The following is a 27,530-nucleotide window of genomic DNA, read 5'->3' on the forward strand; positions in this document are numbered from 1 at the left end:
GCTATGTGGCCATTTCCTCTGTTGGCCCTTCAGTAGCATCTGATAGCATTTTGGGAACACAGGTGTCTCACGAAGGTTACAGGGAGTGGCCCTATTTTTTGGATTCTTGATCCCACTTGGGAATCTAAAGAAAACTACAGATCCTCTTCCCGGCAAAATCTACTTATAGACGACATTTGACTCACAATTTCAGGAGATGCCTAGAACCTTCCCCCAGTGCTCATGGATTTCAGGTTAAGAAACACTAGTGTTAGGCAACTGTATGCATGCAATTTGAATATAGAAGCACAAAAAATGGGGTTCAGAAACGCAATGCAGGGGACTTCCCTGGTGGTGCAGTGGTTAAGAATCCTCTTGCCAATACAGGGGACATAGGTTCAAGCCCTGGTCTGGGAAGATCCCACATGCTGCGGAGCAACTGAGCTCGTGCACCCACCACAACTACTGAGCCTGCACTCTAGGGCCTGGGAGCCACAAGTACTGAGCCCTCGAGCCACAACTACTGAAGCCCACGTGTCTAGAGCCTGTGCTCCTCAACAAGAGAAGCCACCACAAGGAGAAGCCCGCACACTGAAACGAAGACCCAACACAGTCAAAAAAAAAAAAAAAAAATGCAATGCATTCATAAAATATGAACAGTTTCCCCAAACTCCCTGTTGTGGTGGACAGTTTCTTGGATGGCTCCCAGTGACCCTTGCTCCCTGGCGCTCATGCTCTGTGTAATCCCCTCCTCTTGAGGGTGATCTGGACCCAGTGGCTTGCTTCTGATGCACAGAATGCAACAAGAGTGGAGGAATGTCACTTTGCAGATCTGGCTTCTACCTTGTCACCCTCTACTGCTCTGTCACTTGCTCTCTCTGTTAGAAGCTGGCTGCCACATTGTGAGCTGTCCTGTGAAGAGACCCATGTGGCCAGGAACCAGCTGATAGCCAGTGAAGAAATGAGGACCTCAGTCCAATGGCTCACGAGCAACTAAATCCTGCCAACAGGGGCTTCCCTGGTGGCGCAGTGGTTGGGAGTCCGCCTGCCAATGCGGGGGACACGGGTTTGTGCCCCGGTCTGGGAGGATCCCACATGCTGTGGAGCGGCTGAGCCCGTGGGCCGTGGCTGCTGGGCCTGCGTGTCCGGAGCCTGTGCTCCGCAATGGGAGAGGCCACGGCAGCGAGAGGCCCGCGTACAGCAAAAAAAACCAAACAAACAAAAACAAAATCCTGCCAACAGTCACGTGAGTGTGGAAGCAGATCTTCCCTCAGTCCAGCTTTAAGATAAGACTTAAGATGAGACCATAGTTCCAGCTGACACCTTGATTGTAGCCTTGTGAAGCAAAGGCCCTTAGCTAAGCTGTGCCTGAGTTCCTGACCATAAGAATGTTTACTATTTTAAGCTACCAAGTTTTGGGGTAATTTGTTATACAGCAACAGATAGCTAATAGGTTCATAGTCTAATACCAGGTGCAAAATACCATACCAAGCCCAGGAAGCCTCTGAGAGGAACACTCAGTGGACTCTGTGCCCTTAAGAAGCATGAAAGCAGCGTATGTCTTGAGATCCCAGGCTGGGGGCAGCAGATGACCTTAACTCTACCAGGGTCCCATGCCAACCAGCCACTGCCAAAGCCAGGCTTCCCATTGGTGTCTGAGATCTTCTGACTTTTCCTTTTCAGGTTCTGGCTCTGTTCTATGGCCAAACACAAAAGAAAAAAGTTTCAGCATTACAAAGGATGAAGCGATCATCAATTCGTCTCCCTGGGGCAGATGTTCTGTTGCCACAGAGAAGAGGTGACCTTTGCTCACCCTGTGGATGTGACATGTGATTTCTTTTGGCTCCCCAGTTGACCTGCGGGAGTCATGTCATAAGAAGCCAAGAGGCTGCAGTCTGGACAAATGGCTCTGGGCAAATTGGTAGCTGTGATGAAGGACAGGTCGTCTAGAGGTTGGTCATGCCAAGCTGGATAACCATCAGAGTACAAATCACGACAGCAGGAAGGTATGACGTCAGCCACCATAAAGCACGGAAACAGCCAGTAAGTCTTGCACCGTTGCTGCGGGGCAAGGGGGTGATGCCTGAGAATGATAGCACAGGTGGGGCGAAGCCTCCATTAATTTTTAAATTTTCTGGCCCTGGGGCATCACATACGGACAAGAAGGAAGCCGTTTTCCACATCATCGGCTGGCTGTTGTCCTGTGAGTAGTAGGAAGACTTGTGAAGGAGGGAGAGGCACTGTGTACCTTCCTGCAGTGTCTTCGAGGGCACCTGCATTTCAACAGGGGACGCTTAGGGCCAGGAAAAAATTAAGATCGAAGGGAAATGAGCTGCAAAAGTTGTTCTTGATCCATCAGTGTCTCTCCTCTTGGTTCCAGAAATCATCACCACTCAGAGTTGCCCATGAATCAGCTGGGGAAAATTGGGGGATCAGTTAGGAACTGTGCGCTCGTGAAGAAACCTGATCACGGTGCTTAACTCAATAAAATTGGGGTTCTGAACCTTTTTCGAACCATAACCTCCTTTGGCAGTCAGGAGAATTCTCTGGAAGAACGTTTTTACATGCATAAAGTAAATAAAATAAAATAAAAGACTGTGAAGGAAACCAATTAATTGAAATAGTTATCAAATATTTTTAAAACTCCAAAGTTGGGATATAGTAATATATGTGCTTTTCAAACTAATTATTAAGTAACTAGATCAAGCAGTGAGTCTAATAACAGACCAGCAGAATTTCAAAATAGTGATAACTGTAAGTGATAAATCAAGATAAAGGCAATAACTGTAATGCTGAATGAAAACAACTGTGATTTCTAGTGACAAAGTCTACAGGCATGGCTGATACTACACCAGTCTGTTGCCCACATTCATAATGGAAGGGAATGCTTAATCTCAGTTTGAGGTTTGTAAAAATGATATAGCATTTCCCCCTCTCAAGTTCATAAAACCCTGAATTCTTTCCAAGGATGGTTTGGGATCTGTAAACCCAGAAAAAGAGGATTATTCTTCTCACGCCCTAATATGTTCTGGGGGTTGTGGTCCAGGGCTGGTGCAGCTGCTCAAGGAAGAGTCAAGCGCTCTGATATCCTCAGCATGTGACTTTCACCCTCATGGCTGCAAAATGGCTGTGGCATCTCCAGGCATTGCTTCTGCTTTTCAGTTAGGAAGAAGAGGGAATAAAAAGAGAAAGAAAGGTGTATGCCAGCTGAGTCTGTCCCTTGTTATCAGGAAAACAACAGTTTTCCTGGAAGCCCCACTCTCTTTGCTTCAGTTGACACCTCATTAGCCAGAACTGGTCGTCTACAGCAACTTGGGAATCTGGGGAGGGAGTATTCTAACACTGCTGCTCAAACCAGAGTGTTGTGAGTAAGATGAAGGGGAGGAGGTTATTGGGTAGAACAACCAATGTCGGCTATGACTGATGTCTGACTTCATAAGTTTTCTTCTCATAGCTTCTCATTTCCACCATTCCCATTTGGATTAGTTATAGAGGAATTCAAGGTTGGCCGCATTCATTTAGTTATTCATTCGTATGTTCATTCACTACTTAATTGAAGGCCAATTTTGTGCCTGGTCTTGTTAGGCACTGCATCAACTGTGTTGAACAAAACAGCCAAGGTCTGGGGGCCCTTGGATCCTACAGTCTAGAGTGGGGGAGAGATGATAAGAAATGTAGCGAGATTACAAAATTCACTAATGCTACCCCCAGATGGGGAAGGAAATACCACTTCTTTATTTCCTGTAACCCGCCTGATCTTCCCCATAACCTCCTTCTGCTGGGGAGGCATGAATCTTAAAGGAGCCACTTAATAATATCTCAGGCTCTTATGGTTTCAATGGTCTCTTTTCAGTTTAAGTATGCAGTTTGTTCAAATTTCATCTGCCCCTGACAAGATTCCCAACTGGCTTCCACCAGTTGGAAGGTGGAAACAGCAGGACCCCATCATATGACTGAAATCGTACTCCTGACGCCTCCTGACCTTCCGGTCCGTACCCTGTGTCCACTCTTGTACATCTAGCGCCTCGGCATTGGGACAGATCAGCCCGAGAGCTGATCCCACCCACAGCGGTGAATGTGAAGTGGGCAAGGCCCCTGCCCCAGGGGCACTGCCACCTGCCACGACACATCCTCATTTTGAGGCCTTGGCCCGGAGGAGAAGCCCCACCTTGACCGCTCTATATGTTCCCTTTGTCCCCCTCAATTGTCTGCACGGAAGGGGTGGGTACTCTACTTCTTTTCTGTCACATCCCCAGTCCTTCCTATCCTGGCAATGTGGGAACACTCTGGTCCCATCCCTGGCCTGGTCTTGGTATGCTAAGAAAGATCATGTTAATTAGAAATATTGGTCTCTTCCACCTGCAAAGCCAAGCCAGTAGGCTCAGGTGAGTTTTAGCATTCTCAGCAAGATAGTGATACTGAAAGCCAGGATCTCGGGAGCAGTAATTAGATGTGTATGTGTATGTACGAGTGGGTGTGCATTGGCAAGAGGAGGTGGGAATGGGGATTAAAAGACATTGCTTTGCTACTTATGGTGTATCATCCCTATTACTCAAGGAAATAATGTTTAGAAACTATGACTCTTTTTATGGGTGTGCTGGTACACCTGGTACAATTGCTTCTAATACAAATTCAATTAATTGATAAACAAGGAGGTAGGGCAATGTTCTGATTAATTTTCTGGTTAAACAAGGATTAACTTGACTTCCTGTCTCTTCCACAATTGTATTGAAGAATCCTTAAAATATGTTTGAGTGCCCTCCCTGTTCCGTCTCCCTTTGTTGACAGTTGCTAGTGGGGCTTCTGAAGTCACCAGCCTGTGGATGGCGAGATGAGGTTGGAAACCGGGCTAAGGGCAGCTGCTCCCAGCCCTTCTCGGGAAAGCTGCTTTTTTGACTGTTTTCCTGATGCAAACTAATTTTGCCATGTGCCCCTTTATCCTGAGTTAGACAAAATTATGTTCCCAGTGAGTTGAGTTCTAGTGACTCCGTGTCCTACTTACACTGTCAATTCCGTGCAGGTGGGGACAGCATGTATCTCGTGCACCAGATTCAGGGCCTACTTGGCACATAGTAGATGCTTCATCATATTATTTAAATGAATGAATGAATGAAAAGTATAATGACTTGCATTACCAAATAGTCCACCCTGAGGGCACGGAAGATCTTGTGCTCTGCCCGGATTTTTCAGCTGCAATCCTTCAGGTGTCTTTGTTCCAATAGCTCTGTTTGATAAAACGGAATCTCACCTGATTGGGGCTGGGCTGAAGGACCAGTTTCCATCCGACTCTCTTTCCCCCATTACATTCATGGTTTGGGAGCTCGCATCTCCCCAGAAGAGCTGGAACTCAGGGCTTGGCTTCTCTCTCCCCAAGAACCAGATCAGGCTTCTCTGTGTTATTTCTATTGGGTATGAGACTGTGAAGCACAGTGGTTAGGACCATGGGCTCCGGAGCCAGATCGAGTCCATGTCCCAGTAGAGACCACCGGGCACTATCCCTCTCCATCACTCTGGCCTTCCCCCTGCCCTTAAGCATGCTAAGTGCAGCCCTGTCTCTAGGGCTGTACACCAGCTGTTTCCTCTACCTGGAAACCTTTCCCCAGAGATGCCCCCTCCTCAGCATTCAAATCTCTGGTCGTATGTCTCCTCAGAGGGGCTTTCCTGACCTTCCTCTCAAGTGGAAGCCCCCTTCCTGGGAGTTCCTCTGTAACTGGTTCTCTTCCAGTACATTTCCCCCTGTGCTGTGGTCCATGTGTTTATGTGGACGCTCCCCTAGGATGCAAGCATCCTGAGGCCAGGGGCTCTGACTTTCTTGTTCTCTGTTGACACCCCAGTGCTCAGAACAGGGCCTAATACACAGCAGGCATTCAAAACCTATTTGTTGAAATGAATGGAGGAATGAAAAAAGTTGTTTAAGCTCTTCCAGCCTCAGTGTCCTCATCTAGCAAAGGACTATAAAAGTAACTTAGAGGGTTGTCATGAAGATTAATTGAGCTCACGTGTGAAGGTGATGGCCAAGATGGTGAATTTGAAGACTTCATTGGCCACCTAAAACTTTCTGGGCTCCAGGAGTCTGTAAGATAACTCCACACCTTATCAACAGCTCTGACTTTTAGCTCTGTGGTGTGCAGAGGCCGAAGAAACATTCCTGAAAACAATGAAATGGCTTAAAGACAGTGCTGCCACTTGCACGTTGTTATTGCAAGCTGATGCTTTGAGGGGTTTGGAAACAATCTACTGGAAGGCATTGTTCCAGCTAGGCGTTACAGCACAGACTATAATTTCACTGTAAATGTGTCTTTTCTCTTTAAGCAGGGGGTCATTAAGTTTAACAATGTCAAAGTGCTTTCCGTGTTACATACAACTTAATTAGTGCACACAGTCATACTAAACAGCCCACTTGCACCGAGAAGTGTATTTATACTTCTTTTACCTTGGCTTATACTGATTCATCCCACAACACATCATAAATGTAAATTGCAAAGGACTAATTATTTGCTCCTAAAGAAAGGAGGAACCTGAGACCTGCTTGGCTGGGAGGAGGACGGGGGCGGGGGGGTGTGGTCGGGAGAAGGGCTTCGTGGAAATCTCATTTTCTCAAGAAACGTTTCCCAGATTCTAGGCTAGGTTGAGTACCCTACTTGTCTCTCCAAGAGCCCTTTTCTTTCAACACATGCATCCCGTAGGCTTGTTTATCGTCTGTCTCCCTGTCTAGATGTGAGTCCCAAGATGGCAGATGTGGGACTGTCTCAGTAACTACTGTATTCCTACCCCTCACATAGTGTCAGGTGGATCTGAGATGCTCAATAACCATATAAATCTATTCCAACAAATGTTTATTAAGCACCTTCTTTGGGCCAGGAATTCTGTGATTGTGTGTGTGTTGGGGGAGGGGATGGTTACAATGGTCATCAAAAGCAGAGTTACTGACCTCATTTACAGTCAAGATGAGGAGATAGATACTAAATATTAAAACAAAATTACAGCCGGGATAAGGTACTTAGGGCGATGAGTGTCTATCCTGGGAGTCTGACCTAGTCAGGGAGCTCAGGGAGGTTTTTCACAAAGAAGTGATGTTTAAGCTGAGATCTGAAGGATGTGTGAGCATTAACATGCTGAAGAGGGGAGGGAGCAAGCAGGGGCAAAGGCCCTGGGGCAGAGGAACCCAGACACAAGGACGAGAAACATCAGGCAGGTCAGGGTGGCTGGAGAGAGAGAGGTGTCATGTGACTCAGATGAGTCTTGGGGTGGGGGTGGGACTATATCACATAAACTTTAATAGCCATGACACACACAGTAGTTTTTTGATTGAATGAAGGGATTTTTTCCTTGGGACCGTGATTAATTTCTAAATTCTTTTCTTTCAGAGAACCAGGGCAGGAGTCCCAAGTGGAGACCGCCATGCTCTGGTCATGCGGTGGCTGATGGCATTTTTCTAAGATTGCTGCAACAATAGCTCCCATCCCTCCTGCTCTTCTGCAGTGTGACCTTGCCACAGCTCCCTTGAACCTGGGCTGGCCTGACCTGTAACCAACAGAATACAGTGGGAGCGGAGCCATGTGACTTGTGAGACTAGCTCAGAAAAGACCGTGCGGCTTTCATCCAGGTCTCATAGAGCATTTGCTTTCTGCATGTTCCCTCTTGGGAAGGCCCAAGCCATGTGGAGAGGTCCCACGTAGATGCTCTGGTCAAGAGTCCCCCTTAGAGCTTCCCTGGTGGCGCAGTGGTTGAGAATCTGCCTGCTAATGCAGGGGACACGGGTTCAAGCCCTGGTCTGGGAGGATCCCACATGCTGCGGAGCAACTAGGCCCGTGAGCCGCAACTACTGAGCCTGCGCGTCTGGAGCCTGTGCTCCGCAACAAGAGAGGCCGCGATAGTGAGAGGCCCGCGCACTGCGATGAAGAGTGGCCCCCGCTTGCCACAACCAGAGAAAGCCCTCACACAGAAACGAAGACCCAACACAGCAAAAATAAATAAATAAATTAATAAACTCCTACCCCCAACATCTTCTTTAAAAAAAAAAAAAAATAGTCCCACTTAAAGCCCAGCCCTCAAGTCACCCCGCGTGGGGCACCAGACATGTGCACGAAGAAGCCTCCACATGATTCAAGTCACAGATTTCTGGTCACTTCCACCCTTCTGAGCCTTTCTACCAGAGGCCCTAGACGTTGTGAAGCTGAGTGAAGCTATCCAGCTGACCCATCTGAATTTCTGACCCACGGACTCCGTGAGCATAGTACCCTGGCTGTGGTCTTATACCACATAGGGTTGGGGTAGCTTGGTACGCAGCAGTAGGGAAACAGAATACATGTCCAGGGACACATGACAGGCAATTTTGCCAAGGGCAGTGGGGCGGCAGCTACAGCTCCCTGGACACCTAAGGTCAGACTGGAACTCAGAGGTTCTGCTCAGAGGACTCTAATTCTGCTTTGTGATGGGGCAGACGACCTGAGAGATATCATCTCCAACTCAAAAACCCACCCCTCCCATTTCGGGCAGGGCCAAGGCAGCAGGGGACATTGAGTAAACAGGCCACTCTCTCAGAGCTCTTTCTTACCTTTCTCCAGGTGTGAAAGTCACACACTGGCTGTGACTGTCTGCCCGAGTCCTGATTTAATTGTTTGTTTGGAATCAGTTGTTTTTGAAAGATCCTCCAGCTGCTGCACACTGTTGTTATTTTGCCAAGAGAGGTAAACAGTCTCCGTTGGATTCAGTGTTAGCAAAATACAGCAGCTCCTCCCAGGAGGGCCCTGGATATACCAGGGGTTCTGATTTCAACTCAACTTTCGAATTTCTACTGGGTCAAGTTTGGTGAGGTGCAGCTGCCACGTTCGTTGTCACGTTCGTCACCATGTAATCAGGTGTCTAAACCCTCAAACCGCTGTGCTCCCTAAAACACATGCTGGTGAGAGACTCTTCTTGATCACCTCAAACACTAGTGATTGTTCCTTTCAACTGAAATATGGAAACAAAACCCAATGCTAAGCAAATGTTCGCTTTTGTGGTCTTTAAAAATGTTATGAATTCGGGGCTTCCCTGGTGGCGCAGTGGTTGAGAGTCTGCCTGCTGAGGCAGGGGACATGGCTTCGTGCCCCGGTCCGGGAAGATCCCACATGCCGCGGAGCGGCTGGCCCCGTGAGCCATGGCCGCTGAGCCCGCGTGTCCGGAGCCTGTGCTCCGCAACGGGAGAGGCCACGGCAGTGAGAGGCCCGCGTACTGCAAACAAACAAACAAACAAACAAATGTTATGAATTAAATTGAAAATCGAAATTACTTAGAACAATAATAAATGTTTACTGGGTGTTGTCATTTTTCACATCAGGTGGTAAAGCTGTAACTGTGAATAAATTGCTTACAGTAAGACTTCTCTCCATTTAATGCTGTAGCGCCAGATGGGTTAATAAATATGCAACGCTTTGTACCGACATTTGCAATTTTAGAGAGGTCAAGGCTTTCCCCCTCTCTTTCACACACACAAAATGCACAATCATCCAATATCATACTTTTTAATGGAAAAACTTAACTCATGGAATGGAAATAGCTTTCTGCTTTCAACAGTTATCATGTGAAAGAACACATAAGCTGGTACTTGGGTTCTCTCTTCACAAGAACATTTTCCTTCTTTTTTGTAAACTTTTCTGACTTTAAATTGGGGGAGCATTCTTGCACCTAAATTGGTGATTAAAGTGGGTATTGATAAGTAGCAATTAATTCTATGGTCCTGTTTGCTTGATAGGATGTGAGCCATGGTAAGGATTGGACTGTGGTGACAGGCAGGTCTCTGCCCCCCATTAGCTGGGTGACCTTGGGCCGATCCCATTCTGTCTCTGGTCCTCAGTTTTTGCATTTTCCAAGTGGGGTGTAAGAGGTATTGTCCCCTTAGGGTTAGCGCGAGGGTTAAATAATGCAAGTAATGCCTGGTCCGTGGTATTCTCAATGACTGTTCGTTTTCATTATGGTTAAGGTGGCGGAGTGGGGTAGACTTTAATGAGAACCCTGTTTTATGAGAAGGGACGGCTACAGCCAAAAGAAATGCTGGTGACATCTAATGGGAGAGACAGGCTCTGAAGCACCATTTTTGTTGTTGTTCTGGGGTATCTAATGTGGATATAGGGCAGACAGTCACTGGGCTTGGGGAAGTAGCACAGCTACAAACTCTTTGATGCAGGAAGCTGTGGTTTAATCCCTTTGAGAGGAGGTGCTCCCTGATGTGGAGAGGCCTGGGGGGTTGTCAGGGTGGGCTATGGGGGTCAGGAAGCTCTTCCTCTTCCCCAAGGGGGTCTGCTCAGGTCTGGGAGCTCCCCCAAACCTCATTTGTTGGCCTGCAGGTGGTGAGAATAGTAACTAAAAGCCTGGGAGCAGCAATGGATGGGATCTGGGGATCAACTCCAGCAAGCAGCCAACTGAGCTGGTTTGTGGAGCCTGTAAGCCGCATTCAGGGAGTCCCAGGAAGAGCTAGGCCACATTTTGATGGGGTGAGAGGACCAGGGGTTCTGCTATTGTTATCCTGGAGGGGACTACAGAACTATTAAGCATGTATATTATTATCAATGACAATTATGCCAGTTGTAGTTTGGAAGGTTCTAGCACTCTTAGAAGTCCAAATAATTGCTTTAAATTCACCACTTTCAGACTAAAACATAGTTATCTATCTATATATATTTTTGTTGTTGTTGGTATCTATATTTTTATCATAGACACAAAGAGAGACTTTTCTTTCTGCAATGTCCACAACTTCTTTTATTCATCAGGAGCGCAGATCAATGAAAGTTCCTTAGCTGATTTTGAGAGTTAGGGAGGGAGTCACTGATTAGGGGTTTGGGTTGGGATCTGAGGATTTCAATACCATTTTAGCCTCAGGATTCACTGAGGAAGGCACATGACACCTTCAGAAGAATAACTGTATAAGGTAAATAACTGGAATTTCTCCAGAGATGAGATTCTTGGTTCCAACAGTGTCTCAGTGAGAACCAGGTTATGCTGCAGAAACAACCCTCAACTCTAAGCTCAAAACAATGAAGGCTTATTTCTTGCCCTCACTTCATGTTCATAGTCTCTCAAGGACCCAGGCTGACAGAGCGATGCAGATCTCCATGCTAGGAAAGCAAGAAAAATGCCAAGTGGGAAAGTGACCCATCACGTCCACTCGCAACTCATCAATCAGAAGAGATGATTCGGTGCCCCCTAACCCCAGGGGGGACAGAAAGTGCAGCCCTTCCATTCTGGGCGGTAAAGAGCTGGAAATATTGGTGAGCTGCATTAGTGACAACCACAGTCCACCCTTCTGCTCAACAAATATTTGGTCCATACTCCAACCTGCAGGCAAAATACACTCCCCCTCTCCCCACGGAAGACATTCCCCAAGTCTCATCCTATCACGGTGTCCAGCTTAAACAGCAGGACCTTGGGATAACGGGCATGGTCTCTACCTCAGGTCTGAACTGGCTTCTGTTAATCCAGAGATCTATGAATTTAAAAGTTTTATACGACACCCAGAATACAGTGGTGGAAGAGGGACAGAATAAGTGCCACGATGGTGGAGCAGCTGCTAGACCATGGCAATTCTGAATTTTGCTGGCCGATGCTAGAGGGCCAGCACCTGTCCTGGGAGTGGGCGATATTCCTTCATTAGGTCTGGATTCTGCTGCTCCCCAGTCCATCTGGCTCCATCCTCTGGGAGGTTTTCCTTTACCTTTAATTTCCTTGGCCACCTCTGAAGTACGCATTGGAGGCCATGTCTCCTCGGGGGCCAAACAGCTTTCTCAACCTGCTTCCTGTCTGAGGAAGACTGGAGCTCAGAGAGTGGTTTTAAATCTTCAACAGTCATAAACGTTTTTATTCCACGCTCATGCTTTCTCCGGCTATACAACCCTCTTAAAAACTTAATTGGCTTCTTACCTATTTGATTTTGATCAGCTTCATGTGCCCACAGGTACATTCACAGTTCTTTTGAAGACATGCTGCTCTTGACTGGGACCTATTGGGCTTGTGTTTCCCATGGCCATTTTTATCCTCCTCATTCCAGGAGCCAGGATGCTGGAGAAACCAGCACCTTGAATGTTGCAGTTGCCGGGAAGAGGGAAGAAGCAAGTGGCCAAGTATGCCAGCTCTAATCTCCCACCTAGAAGTGACACACATCACTTCTGCTCACATTTTATGGGCTAAAGCAAATCTTGCAGCCATACTTCACTTCCAGTGGGCAGCCGAGGGCAGGCAGCAGAATGCAGCGTACAGAGAGAGCCGGAATATTTGTGAATAGCACTAGTGACCGCATCAAGTTATTGCAACTTGATGAGCACGTAGCTACATAATCAGAAAGAAGTGAGGTTAAATGGTCAAAGCCACTGATTATTCTGGTAAGTAGGCTAAGTTCAAAGTAGCACGTTTATGAAACATATAAAGAATACCAGGTATCTGTCTTGAAGGTTTTGCATGGGTTAGGTCAAGGTTAGGTCAAGGTTATGCTGCCCTCATAATAAAGTTAGAAAGTGTTCCTTTTTATTTCTTGGAAGAGTATACACAAGATTAATATTCTTTCTTCCTTTTAAATATTTGGAACAAGCCACCAGTGAAGCCAAATGGGCTTAGAAGAGGGCCCTCACCAGACACTGAATCTACCAATATCTTGATCTTGGAATTCCAGCTTCTAGAACTGTGAGAAATAAATGTTTGTTTAAGCCACCTGGTCTATGGTATTCAGTTATAGCAGCCCAAATTAACTAAGTTTTTTTTTTTTCCTGGGGGCTTTTCAGTTGTTCCCAGTGAGAGTCTTGATCTATAACAAATTAGTTCCAACTATTATTAGAAGCTGAAATTTGTTAGAAGGTTTTGAGCAGATGAGTGACCTGATATGTTGTTTTTAAGGGTTCACTCTGGCTGCTGTGTTGGAAATAGATTGGTGGTGGTTGCCGGGGCGATGGGGGAAGCGGGCAGAGCAGTGAGTAGGCTACTGCAATGAGACCATGAGACAGGACACTGGTACTGGTCCAGGGTGACAATGATGAGCTTGGTGAGAAGCAGTCAGATTTTGAATATATTGAGGGCAAAGTTTGTAGGATTTCCTGACAGTCTCAAAGTGGAGTGTGAGAGAAAGGGGAAGAATCAAGGTTCCTTCCAAGTTTTCGGGTCTCAGTAACCAGAAGGGCGTATTTACCATCGCTTGAGATAGGGGAGGCTATGGCTGGAGAAAAATTATGAACGGAGCTGGTCTGGTGAATTGGAATGTTTGCATTTGAACAATCAACTCTTTTAAACTTCGCAAATGACAAATGCATTGTAATTGAGGTATTCATAAAGGAGTTTATTTTTTAAAAAGTAATTCATCATACACCGCAAGTGAGGTGGCTCAGTAATCTGAGTTCAGTTTTTAAAAAAATTTATTTATTTAAATTTATTTATTTTTGGCTGCGTTGGGTCTTTGCTGCTGTGCGCGGGCTTTCTCTAGTTGCAGCGAGCGGGGGCTACTCTTCATGGCGGTGCGCAGGCTTCTCATTGCAGTGGCTTCTCTTGTTGCAGAGCATGGGCTCTAGGCACGCAGGCTCAGTAGTTGTGGCACACGGGCTTAGTAGTTGTGGCTCAAGGACTCCAGAGCGCAGGCTCAGTAGTTGTGGCGCATGGGCTTAGTTGCTCCACAACATGTGGGATCTTCCTGGACCAGGGCTTGAACCCGTGTCCCCTGCATTGGCAGGCAAATTCGTAACCACTGCGCCACCAGGGAAGCCCAGGAGTTCATTTTGAAGATGAAGGAGGACGATTTTCTCTGCTGGAGGCTGTGGAGTGTCCCTGAGAGGGTGTGTCTGATCCTACTTGGAGATAACGTGAGGGACTTTGTGATCATGAGGCTCAGCTCGAATGGCTCTTCTGCTTCTTCCATGACAGGTTCTGAGTATAGAATTTATTTGATTACTGATGTGTCAAAAAAGCCTTGTCATATCCTGTTTTGCAGATGGGAGAGCTAGAGGCTTTTTAGGAGGAAAAACCCCCCAAACACTGACTTTAGAAAAGAGAAGTTTCTGAAAGTTTCCTTTCTTGGATGTGACTATATCCCTGGTCAGTTATAGTCTTCATGGTCAAAGCAGTAGGAGAAGGTAATGCGTGTGAAGGGCCGGGGTTGACTCCCAAGACCCCAGAAACCAGCTTGGTTCTTTTTTATTAGCTATGAAACTGAAAGCTAAATCTTACAGCACCTCATTTCTTGATATTTTCACTCCTCTGAACATGTGAGTCTAACTCAAGATAAACTTACGCACTATCTGTTGTGTTACGAATTGAAAGGCGCATTTCAGAACAAGTGTAGGACTGATTATAAGTCATCTTTTAGTGCCAACAAAAAGGTGGTAGCTGAGGGATGCCAGGTTACTATAGAAACACCAGGGGAAAGGGAAGAGTAAGAAGGATGCCTTGTGGAGAAGAAATAGATTTTTGAAATGATACCTGCACCGCATGTCTAACGTTTCCCCTTTACAAAGTATGTAGATAATAGGAAGGAATGCTCCTAATATGAAAAAATATCAATAACCTTAAAATGTATTTAGAAATATGTAGTAAATTTCTCATGAACTTAAAATTGTTTTTAATTAGACTTTTTTTTTTAAAGTATAAAGTGCAACAGATAAACAGAAAAAATATTTTTCAACCTGCAACCATGGATAACATCTAAGCAGGAAGCAAGGTGGCATGATGAACACTTTCCTCCATTAAGAAGCAACATGGATTCTGGCCAGCACAAGAACCATTGCTGCTCACAGGTAAGGCATGAGATTTGATGTCAGCCAGTCCTAATAGGTCCCTGTATTATCACTCAGGAGAGTTCGTGAACCTGTCTGTGCCTCAGTTTCCTAATTTATTAAGTGGGCTAATGCCTATTTCAAAGAGCTGTTATCAGGGTTAAATGAGAAAATGTATACATGCAGTTCACTGTGATGTTTGGGAACACAGTGAGAGCTCAATAAGTGGTTGTAGTGATGACAATAAAGATGATAAGGACAATTGCCAAGAGAGTCATTTTCATCCAGGGTAATGGTAGAATAGAACTCCTGGGGCAAAATAAACTACTGAGCAGTCATAGTCCGAAGCCTGCCCCAATGAATCACTAGGTTAAATGAAAAAAAACAGACAGCTTTTCCTTCAATGTATAATCTGAAGGTATTTGTCAAATTCAGATCAGTAGAAATGGTAAGAATGCATTTTAAAAAACCACTGAGTTTTGCATATAAACCTGAAACAGTAATTGTTACGATAAAGCTGTAGATGGGATGTGAACATGTGGCAGAGCAACACCAGAACCTCGGGTGATCTAGGATTAATCAAGAGATGCTTTAAATGCCCTTTATCACTTCAGGTGGATGAAGTTATAATGTCAGAAAGCATTACGAGAAGTTTATTGCACATAGTTTTAGAGGCTGACGTGCACAATTTTTTTTTTACAGCTTGGTATTGGAAATGGAAGTAAAACCTGATGGTGCTGGAATTAGTTGGAGAGTAAAGAGAGTCAGGAGGAAAACCGCTTCTCACCCTTAGGGGTTTATAACACCCAGCGTGGCATGAAAGCCGTAGTGAAAACAGCTACTGAGGGGATTGTGAATTTCCCTCCTTTTCTCCGTTGTCAAAGGCAGCAAACGCCACCAAAAGGGGTGGAAAAGCATGGGTTTTGAAGACATTGGTATTTCTTTGGTGAACTGTTCTGTAGTATCTATAACTTTGGACGAAGTTCTGCTTAGAAATTTGGGGAGAAACATTTGTAGAGGATGGCTGACCTTCCAAATAGAAAATAAAGGCCAAGTTGAAAATGGTTATTTCTATAACTTCTTCACGTTATCTTATCCAATTATTAGAAAACCTTATTAATGCAGCCTACGGGGAAGAAAGACAGACTGAAATTATGCAAAATCTGGATTCCAGACTCTGTTTAAACAAATACAGTTTAATTATTCCAATACTCTTCATGCGTCCTCAGATATAATGTATATTAACAGATAAAATGAGTTGAGCTAGAAAGACTGCTTTGAATAATCCTACACCACACCATGAAGAATAAAAGTAAAAACCTTGAACATACATCCAATTATTTGGATCAGACCCGAACTGTTACAAATATTAAATAAATACAGCTGTGAAGAATTTCTGGAGCGCCCATTTTCCAACTACATGGCCCCGGGTGTTAAATCTGTAATCAGCATTGGCTTTATTTTTCTCAATTCTCAGAAAATTGTTAGTTGTTTTTTCTTTTAAATGGCCTATTGCAAGGAGCTGATGCTTCTATTCTTTCAGAGTAGTGACAAAACACTTTTAAAAGCTGAGTCTTATAGCAAAATATGAAATTCTAACTTACATACTTACATATATGTACCATTCATACTTCTAGGAATAATGCCATAACGTCCAAATCTGAAAGCCTTTGGCCCACTAGGCTCAGACATAAATAATAACCACAACAGTGAACATACACTAAGTGCTGATTATGTGCTAAGCACTTTTTCATCGGTAGTTTATTTATATGCATCTTGGATGTCTCCAAATTCTCCAGATTGCTGGGGTAAAATTGTGCTTTAAAATTTTAGAAAAAACCAACCTACAATATCACCCTACAAACGGGTGTCACCCCACTTTTGCTCTGCAAAGATTCTTGGGCCAGGACCTACGGTCCTCCAAGTCCCCGTTGACTTGGTAAGAAGCCTTACTGGTTTCTCAACCTCCATTCTTACTTTCCCTTCCCAGCCTTTCCATTTCTTTTTTGCACCGTGTCACCTCACTGTACAGCAACTACCTTAAGTTCTTCACAGCCCAAAGCACCTCGCATTCACAGCTGTGTAGAAAACAGACTTTACAAAAGGTTTATGTCTCTTAAGGGAGTGATTTAAGCAAGGTTTTTAATTTCTAGTGCCTCTTCTGTAGTCTCATATTGAGAAATATGCCATACATACAGGAACATTGAAAGCTACTGCTCTTCACCTTTGCTCAGATTGGAAAAACATGGTGTTTTTATGTGGAAGAAAAATACATCCGACTCACTAAAAGCTACTACAAATAGGAAGACTCCAAGACTTCTTAACAGTATTTAACTTAGTGATACCAAGTCATGAATGGTTTTGTGCACTGATGGACTCTAGTTATGAAATATACACCCAGACATGCGTACATGACTAATTTCAAGGTCTTTAGACACAGGCTCCAATCACTTTCCCACAGTCACTCGACAAGCCTTCCGCCCTTTGCTGATTTGGAAGCTGGAACCTAGATATGGTCATTAACATAAAATATAATCTGACACCCAGGAAGCAGAATGAGTAGTTTAGCTTGAAATGTATACAAAGTAGAGTGAAGAAAGCAAAACAAAAAAGTCTTATCTTCCATTCTAGTGGTCATCAACCACATGGGCTAAAGCCCACAGATGAACTCCATCAAGGGACGGTTAGTTTGTTGATGGAAATTGTCAAAAGCCATTGACACCATATGCCCTTGGGAATCTTGACACTGCTCATTCTGGCAGCACCAGAAGTAAACAGGAGAGGTAAAAAGGAGAAATGAGAATTGGTTAGGTCTCAGCCTTGGCTGCTTTTAAATGGGTCACAGCCCAGGTTAGAGGAGGTAGGAAGCCCCTGGGGTGGGACTCAGGCAGCAGCATTTTTTAGAGTCTCCAGATAATGCAATGTGCAGGCAGGGCTGAATTTTCAGATTAGACTGAAAGCAGCAACTGGCAAAACGTGGAAAGAGAGCTCAAAAATTATAGGAGAAATGAAAACAGTGATATCGCTTTTAAATTAAGGCTATAGTCATTGCCAGGGAAATGTATTTGCTAATCAGAGCAAATTATAACAGGAATCTCTGGAATCATTTTTCTGTTTATGTGGACTTTGAAACAACCATAGATTCTTATGTTTAGCTAACAAATAATGCCACCATTTTTTTCTTGTCAAATTTCTTTTGATAATGGCAGATGTTCTTGAGAAGTACCTGACCTAGAAGGATTAAAACCTTTTGAAATAAGTGAATTGAAAGGTATTACAAGAATGTTGTGGAGATCTAGATACCTAAATGAATTTTAGAAATATTTAGATATCAAAATTCAAAGACAAGACAAAAATTCGGGGTAAAAAGATATTCTGCTTACTAGAATTAGCCCACAATAGGACACTATCAATTTCTTTGACCACCTAAAGCTTTTAAAGAAAAAGGAAAGCTCTCTTCGATTGAGTTGGCTAAAAGGTTTCTATGTCTTCAGGGTTTGAAATGTCTGAATCACTTTTGCATGCAGTTGGAAGAACAAAGGGTGAAATTTTGATTGATTTTCTTTAAGATAATCTTGAGTTTAGGAAGCTGTAAAGCAAAACTAGGTATGGTTTTAATCCCATCTCATGATTTATTTATAGATTATTGAATCTCCATTACTAATAGAAATTATATTTCAGAGTGACATATTATCAAAAATAAATAAACAGTAATTTCCTCTCCTGGAATTCTTAAGTAAAATATTCCGTATTGTGCTTATCTCAATTATTAAGGTCCCGAGGGTCCTCCCCCCACCCTGCCCAATGCCTCTGGAAGTATTCTTTACAAATTAGAGATAATTTCCCCTGATCCACAGGTTAAAATAGCAGCAATACTTATTACTATTAGGAGCAACTTTATATGCTTAAATCTTGCCAGGTTCAGCATAAACATTGACAATGATAAGTTAGGCTGATGAAAACCAATCAATACCATTTCTCACACTTCACTTCTGTAATGCTTCACAGGATTACAGGTGATTAACTACAGAAGAATATGTCAGCAGTAAAAATTAGTGTTATCTGTGGCCCATGTTTATTGGTTATTTAATTCTTATAAGTCAAATTATTTTGACTTAAGGTGATTCTAAATTATATTAAAACCACCCAAACCAGAACCAAAATATTCATTAAGATGTAAAGCTCCAATATTCATGATGGACTTTCACTTAGATTTATCCTTTGTTGTAAGTTAACTGTATAACCTATAGTTATAAATTTGAATAATTTAAAATATGAGAAAGAAAATTTCTTTTTTTTAATGTAATGTCTGAAACATTTATATTAACATATTTCCATACAAATAACCCAAAGAAAGTTTAACATTAGTTGCTTTTTTGTTGTTGTTGTTTGTTTTCTTATACGGCAGGTTCTTATTAGTCATCAATTTTATACACATCAGTGTATACATGTCAATCCCAATCGCCCAATTCAGCACACCACTGCCACCACACCCCCGCGGCTTTTCCCCCTTGGTGTCCATACGTTTGTTCTCTACATCTGTGTCTCAACTTCAGCCCTGCAAACCGGTTCATCTGTACCATTTTTCTAGGTTCCACATACATGTGTTAATATACGATATTTGTTTTTCTCTTTCTGATTTACTTCACTCTGTATGACAGTCTCTAGATCCATCCACGTCTCAACAAATGACTCAATTTCGTTCCTTTTTATGGCTGAGTAATATCCCATTGTATATATGTACCACATCTTCTTTATCCATTCATCTGTCGATGGGCATTTAGGTTGCTTCCGTGACCTGGCTATTGTAAACAGTGCTGCAATGAACATTGGGGTGCACGTGTCTTTTTGAATTATGGTTTTCTCTGGGTATATGCCCAGTAGTGGGATTGCTGGATCATATGGTAATTCTATTTTTAGTCTTTTAAGGAACCTCCATACTGTTCCCCATAGTGGCCGTATCAATTTACATTCCCACAAACAGTGCAAGAGGGTTCCCTTTTCTCCACACCCTCCCCAGCATTTGTTGTTTGTAGATTTTCTGATGATGCCCATTCTAACTGGTGTGAGGTGATACCTCATTGTAGTTTTGATTTGCATTTCTCTAATAATTAGTGATGTTGAACAGCTTTTCATGTGCTTCTTGGCCATCTGTATGTCCTCTTTGGAGAAGTGTCTATTTAGGTCTTCTGCCCATTTTTGGATTGGGTTGTTTGTTTCTTTAATATTGAGCTGCATGAGCTGTTTATATATTTTGGAGATTAATCCTTTGTCCATTGATTTGTTTGTGAATATTTTCTCCCATTCTGAGGGTTGTCTTTTGGTCTTGTTTATGGTTTCCTTTGCTGTGCAAAAGCTTTGAAGGTTCATTAGGTCCCATTTGTTTATTTTTGTTTTTACTTCCATTACTCTAGGAGGTGGATCAAAAAACATCTTGCTGTGATTTATGTCAAGGAGGGTTCTTCCTATGTTTTCCTCTAAGAGTTTGATAGTGTCCGGTCTTACATTTCGGTCTCGAATCCATTTTGAGTTTATTTTTGTGTATGGTGTTATTGAGTGTTCTAATTTCATTCTTTTACATGTAGCTGTCCAGTTTTCCCAGCACCACTTATTGAAGAGACTGTCTTTTCTCCATTGTATATCTTTGCCTCCTTAGTTGACCATAGGTGCGTGGGTTTATCTCTAGGCTTTCTATCTTGTTCCATTGATCTATGTTTCTGTTTTTGTGCCAGTACCCTATTGTCTTGATTACTGTAGCTTTGTAGTATAGTCTGAAGTCAGGGAGTCTGATTCCTCCAGTTCTGTTTTTTTTCCTCAAGACTGCTTTGGCTATTTGGGGTCTTTTGTGTTTCCATACAAATTTTAAGATGATTTGTTCTAGTTCCATAAAAAATGCCATTGGTAATTTGATAGGGATTGCATTGAATCTGTAGATTGCTTTGGGTAGTATAGTCACTTTCACAATATTGATTCTTCCAATCCAAGAACATGGTATATCTCTCCATCTGTTGGTATCATCTTTAATTTCTTTCATCAGTGTCTTACAGTTTTCTGCATACAGGTCTTTTGTTTCCCTAGTTAGCTTTATTCCTAGGTATTTTATTCTTTTTGTTGCAATGGTAAATGGGAGTGGAGAAAGAAAATTTCTTCATCTTAGGTGACCAAAGTCTCTGACTGAAGGAAAGTTCAGGCTTCAGCATACCTTATTTTAGATGAAAAGTGAGTCTGAGGATGATCTTCCAGTATGGTTAGGGGTCTGTGAAATATCTGGGCAAAAGAAAAACAAAAAGCAAAAGCCCCACCCTCACTGCCAAATCACACACACACACACACACACACACACACACACACACTCTCACACAACCAGCCAACCAATCCAGGGAGACATTTCTGGGAGCTCTGGTGGAGTCAGGGCTCATCGGCACTGGAGAAGTGATCTACTGCAGCATTTCTCAAAGGAGCTTCTGTGGGTGGATCAGCCCCATGAGATGCTCTACTGAACAAGGGTTCTGAGGACAGAGAAAGTTGAGCATATTTACTCTTCCTTGGACATTCCCTATGCTTGCTAGGCTACTAAAGCCATTGAGAATTTCTCTAGTAAAGACAAATGACCATTTCTGCTTCTCCAGTATTTTCCAACATTGACCATGCGCTTCTTCCCCACGCCCATTAAATTTATTAACATCGAGTGGAATTTGCTTCTTGAAACACTTTGGGAAATGCTGATGCTTGAAGTATAAAAAGGCCTAATATGGAAGGAAGAATCTACACAAACAAAAGAGAAGAAAACACTAAATGAAAACAGAGAACCCAAACTCCTGGCAGGCTCTAGTGTCCTCTAGCGGCCACTGTACAGTGACTGTGATGTCCACCTAACACTGTCACTTGAATCCTCATCTTAATTCCCTCAGGGTGGGAAAAGAACTGGGTTGGAAGTGAGGAGTCATGGATTCCATTCTCCCTTCTGCAAACTGCCTTTGGATAATTAACTTCCCAATCTGAATCTCATTTTTCTCAATTATAAAATCAGAGTTTAAAGAAATGATCTTGATTGTACTTCCTAGGCCCAATTAGATGATTCTATCACAACTATTATAATGGAAGAAAAAGAGAAAATAGGATTTGCTTGAGAAGAATGCTCTTTATGATTAACTCTTCTGGAATGCAAAATGAATGATGTATGAAATAGAAAGCCTACAGTACAACCATATGCAGATAGGAGATTCTTAATCATTATTCTGGCCATTTTGACTGATGATTGAGAGTCTCAGGAGGACACCTGGACTAAACCTAGCTTTAGTTAGACAGTTTTTAAAAAAGAACAATCCAGAAACTTTCAGCAGCCAGATTTTTAAATAAAGCCAAAGGGCAACTTTAAAATTAGTTCTTTTAATTAATCGTCCTTCAGGTTGTACAGTCTGTGACTACATATCCTTGGTTATTAAACAGTTTGTACTTCAAAAAAAAATCAAGATGTGGCTGAAATGACGGATTCAAATGAAGCTAACCTAAAAATATGGAGAAATACAATACAGCAAATTATTATGCAAGTGTCTATGTATTTTTCATCTGTCAGTATTTTTCCTTTAACAGAAAATAAAACTAAATTAATAAGAGAGAGAAATTATAATTGCCAGGGAAGCTAAATTATTGATTTGATGCCACAAATCAGCTGATAGTTTTTTCCCTATAATTCCTAGGCTCTGTAATTAAATAATAATTTAGAGATTTAAGACTTAATGTCACTTACAAGTTGCATTCTGAATTGTATGGAACAAGAAACTGAATCAATCCCCAAATTGATACCAAATTATCTTAAGATGTATTTCCATATTGAATTGAATTATTTTTTTCAGGATCCATTTGCAATCGTCAATTTATATAATGTTTAGTACGCATTTGATGAGAATAGTAGAAATCCAGGTCTTGAAAGTGGAAACTAATAATAATATAAACTTTTCCTCACTGCTACATGTGCCGTGAGGCAAATGTGCCCTCTCATCACACTGGATCTAATCTATAACTGTGGTTCTCATGCATGACTACACATTTGAATTGCCAGGGGAGGTTTTAACATTTTCTAATGCCCAGGGTGCACCCAAGACCAATCAAATCAAATGTTCTGGGGGTGAAACCTGGGTATAGAAGTATTTTTATAAACTTCCCAAGAGATTCTCATACGCAGCAAAATTTGATAAGTGAAGCCATATAGCCCAGTCAATGAGTTTCCAAGTAATCTGGCTCTACCATTTTGGTTTAAAATTGGCAGTGTGAAGCACATCTATTTCTGTTTTTCAATTCTTCTATAGAAATCTCAACAGAAATTGAAGCTACTCCTTTTAAACAAACAAAGTGTAAAATATGACCTTGTGGTAGATAATATAAATATAATATAGAAAGTACTTCCTTGAGCTCAGTATTTATATACTTGGCATACAATTCAAGGCTGGTCTACTGGAATTCAGAAAGCACATGATTTTCTTCCTTGTGATGCAGTGAGTAGAGTTACAGTGACATATTCTTAAAGACCAAAGGAAGCCTCCTCCATTTCTCCAGGTCCAAGTCACAGAAGTGGTGAGGTATGTGGGGTGTTCAAATGGGTGACTTCTTATTAAATTTGGATCCATGGAGCTAGATTTGGATCATATTATTAGAATTCAGAGATAATTGGTAAAAAAATTTTTAAAAAAGCACAGAGCTAAGCAGCTTAAGTTATTAACAATGTTGTGGTCTTTGGCAAACTCTGGATGAACTATAATGAAATGGAAATAGCAAGGTCGGTACCAATAAAATATGGTCATAAAGTCTGACTACTTCACAGTTAATCCTTTTTCTAATAATCTAAGGAAAGGTAAATACCATCTAGGAATATTCTGGTAAAGAAAGTGGGGTAAATAAAAAGAATCAGTTTAAAAGGTATTCTTCTGACCATCATACTTTATTTTTAATACAAATAGGTAATAAAATAAAAGGTACCCAGATATCTTTTAAACAAGAATACATTTTCTGTATATCAAGCCATCATTTACAGATTAACACTACAAAAAATTTGCATTAATAACTCTTAATTCGTTTACATAAAATTATACGAAATAAACAAAATTGTATGTAGGATGAGAACCAACAAATAAGAACCAATTCAAAGTTCTAAAATCTTATCTCTGTATTAATTCCTTCACAGTTCCAAAAAATCACACCCATCTACAAAAAGAACATAGGTAGTCTTAACATTGAACACTATGTACAAACTAACTTCATTTCTCTTAGCTACTGTTGATTCCATGGGCCTGGCCAACACATGCATTGTGATGCCAGTCAGAACTGCTATCCTGCTCCGCCGGGGGTGGCCATTCTTTGCCCTGGAAGGAGGCATTACACCAACTCGTAGTATTTCCCAGTCTGGGGATCAAAGTAACAGTTCAGACATGGGTCATACAGCAGAGTCAGCACTTCCTCGTCCTCTTCCACCCTCAGGTCTTCTCCACCTGTGGGAAGGGGAACCACCGTCATGTTAGCTGTTGGCCTGGCCCGTAATTCTTAAACTGCAACAGAGAAGGGCAAGGAAGCAGGAATCATCCATCTTTCCTGGGAGACTGTCCTTTGCGGGCAGGATGTCAGTGCTAGAATGGAGGAGCGCTGCAGATGTGATAACGCTCTACTTGCAGTGTAAGACGGAGAAGAAACGGTGATCACAGGGGCCAGATTCGCTATAAAGCACAAGAAAAACGAGCGTGGAGAACTGGCAGGGAGAAGAAAGGATTAAGGAAGAGGGCCAAAGGACTAAAGAGTTGTGAGGATTAGGGATACTTGAACAGGATTCAAAATTTGATTATCACAGCTCTAGACTTCTTCATGGGCCAGAGCTGCACAGATGCCAAACAGTGCAAATTAATAAAGAGCTCAATCCGCATTCATACAACCTAAAAAGACTACCAAATAAACATGAATTAAAATAATGTTTAGAAATATGATACTCAAAGCATAGAACACAAATGGAAAACAATGTCAGATGATCTGTAATTTTATTAGTGCTAGCAAGATCTGTCACATTCGCTGGGAAAATGAACATGGCTTGATTTGTTTTTCTTGTGACAGCTATTTAGGTGGTTTGGATGAAGAGAACACCTACCGCCTAAGTAATCAGCAAAGTTAGCAAGGTTTGGTTGGTTTTCAACAAATGGCATGGAATGAAAAAAAAAAAAAGCTTTACTAAGATATTTCCTGACCACCTTGTGTGTGCCCAGTGTTGTGCTCAGTACTTATGTACTTGATGCCATCACTAGCACTAGTAAGCGAGTGCCTTCTGAGTACTTCTCAAAATCCATGTAATAGGCTTGGAGGCTGGGAGGGCAAGACCTCTCTCAGCTGGAGAGGACCAGAGCAGGCTCAGGGAGGAGCAGATGATTAAGACAACACTTGTCTCTCTTCCTTAGCACAGGCTACTAAGGACCAAAGAAAACCAAACCTTTGGGCTACAAGCTCACCAGGGTCAGTTCTGGAGGGGATGGTGGGCATGGGCAGGGCTGACACAGAACAGAGGCTCAGTAAATACTGAGTACTTTTTGAAAGGGTGAATCAATGACTGTGAAACAAAGCTGGGATCTTAAGCGTCACTGCCCAGAGGAAGGGAAGGCCGTGGTAGTGGTGGTGGTGGTGGGACCTCACCTTACCTAGCCCAAATCAGATTAAGCTGGTGCATGGACACCGTCAGGACAGTGACAAACTGGAGTTAAGGCCAAGGGAGTGGTGACAAAATGGTGGAGTAGGGTTTTGAAACTGTACCACGGCCATTCCTCTGCCCATCCTTCTTCTAACCACCCCAAAACATTTAACGTGATCCTTCCCTGCCCCAGGCACCAAGCCAGGTGTTGGGGATATGAAGATATAAGAGAGAGGCCCTGTTTTCAAGGAGTTTGCAGTGATCTGGGGGAAACAAGAAATCAGTGGACTCTCTGGTGAGTTGCACGCAGTGCCAGCAGTTCTTAAAAAGTGGGGTTTAACAGAAGAATGATTTCATCTGCCTTGCTTAGTAACACCTCAAATAGTACAACCCTCGATGGTTTAGAAAGCACTTTCTCATGCAGTAGCTCATTTGACTGTTATGATCCTGTGAAAGAGGCAGGAATTATCGTGCCTGTTTGATGGATGAGGGAAACAGGGTCTGCAAAGTTAAACAGCTCATCTGAGGTCACTTGGTGAGTTAGAGGCAGAGTCAGGGATGAACCTGGGTTTCCAGATTCCCAGTTCAGTGTTCTTTTGACCATACCTGCTCGATCTTATTGTTAACACAATACTGGTGTAACACATTCAGTTGGAAGCTATTACATTATGGGGATTTAAATATGGAAAGTAAAAAATTGTAAAGGTGTCCTACATTTAAAGACATCAGTTTTGGAAACAAAAGAACTTTGATTTTTCATATTTCCAAAACCACTGACAAAGATGAGATAGTCCTTGTGGGAGGGGCAGAGGCAACTAGCTCAACAGGCCCAAAGGAACTGAGCTTATTAACTCCAGAAAAGGGAAAGCTTGATGGAAGTGACAACAGCCCTTCTGGCTTCACATATATAAAGGGTGGCAAATGAATGGGAAATTAAGACGATGCTGTGGGGCTCCAAGAGAAAGCAACAGGATCAATGGGTGAAAGTTACAAGGAGCCAGATTTTGGCTCAGCACAAGGAAACATTTTCTAGACACTGGAGCTGACCAGGAAATGGAACGTGGACTCTAGGGAGGGTGAAGCGGGGACTGGGGCAATCATTTGTATGAGATTTTGTAGATGAACCCTGTGTAGGACAGGGGGCCAGATCCAATGATCCCTATGGTGCCTTTGATGAGTTTTTGTGACTCTTGGCTGCAGTGGCTTCTTGCATCCTTGAAATATGTCAGGACTTACAGCTAACGGCCACATTGATAGTGGTAGCTGACCTGAGCACCTTGCACAGTTTCTGATTAAGAACAGGAACCCAGAGAAGGCAGGCTGCCTTTCCTTTATTTTCTATTGTTACCTTAAGAGTGGTCCCTAGGGCCTTGCCTCCACCCTCCTCCTCTAAGTAGGAGAGGGTGGGAATGCTTTTCAAGTGGCTGTTTCATATTGAAGATGATCCCCTGGGCCACTTCTGCACATCAAAGGAGAGTGTGCATGTCCTTTACTTTCAGATATTCAATCCATCAACACTTTCATATTGGGGCTACTTCAGTCAACGGAACAAAATCAGGTGATCAATAAGTAACCACTGTGTGCTTGCTACGTGACTGAGCAGTCTGGTTATGGATGAGACAGCCTAGTTGTACATGTGACATACACACATGAAACAAAAACAGCTACTAAAGATTAATGAGGAGTTAAACTGGGAGTGGCTAAGAGCGCCCCTGGGCTCTAGAATCCAACAAACCTGGGGATGGATGGGAGCAACGCTGCTCACCACCTGCATGCCCTTAGGCTGGTTACAGATTATTCTACCTCACTGAACCTTCGTTTGCTCGTTTTTAAAATGGGAATAACCTTATTTCATAGGGCTTTGTGGACTAAGCTGGACACTGGGTAATATGCATAGCACAGAGCACATGGTAGTTGTTCAATAAATAATCACTACTATTACTATTAAGAATAATAACAATATAATAAATCCTTAACTATAGGCTACAGCTTTTTTAGTAACTCAGAACAGCACTGATAAAGCTTAAATATAAAGAAAAGACTTCACAGAGACAGGCAGAATGACATTTAGACAATGAAGTCAGATAGATCTGGGTCCAAATCCCATTTCTACCATTTTACAGCTGTGGGACATTGAGAAAATTCACTACTCAGCCTCAGTTTCC

The 27,530-nt window shown here is 42.8% G+C and overlaps 1 protein-coding gene across 11 annotated transcripts in view; it reads right to left on the reverse strand.

Annotated features, from left to right (window-relative positions):
* Positions 1 to 23,622: 23,622 nt before the first annotated feature.
* The window catches only part of CFAP20DC (CFAP20 domain containing), a 266,604-nt gene continuing 262,696 nt past the window's right edge, over positions 23,623 to 27,530 (reverse strand). For 9 of the 11 annotated variants that reach the window (XM_067754980.1, XM_067754977.1, XM_067754978.1 and 6 more), the window contains one exon: positions 23,623 to 24,412. In XM_067754980.1, the coding sequence (XP_067611081.1) occupies positions 24,243 to 24,412 (170 nt within the window). In that variant the 3' untranslated portion in view covers positions 23,623 to 24,242. The remainder of the gene's footprint in view (positions 24,413 to 27,530) is intronic. The other 2 variants (XM_067754984.1, XM_067754975.1) reach the window with 1 other exon arrangement.

The sequence above is a fragment of the Pseudorca crassidens genome, chromosome 10, assembly GCF_039906515.1.
Source record: "Pseudorca crassidens isolate mPseCra1 chromosome 10, mPseCra1.hap1, whole genome shotgun sequence".
NCBI classification, from domain to species: Eukaryota; Metazoa; Chordata; class Mammalia; order Artiodactyla; family Delphinidae; genus Pseudorca; species Pseudorca crassidens.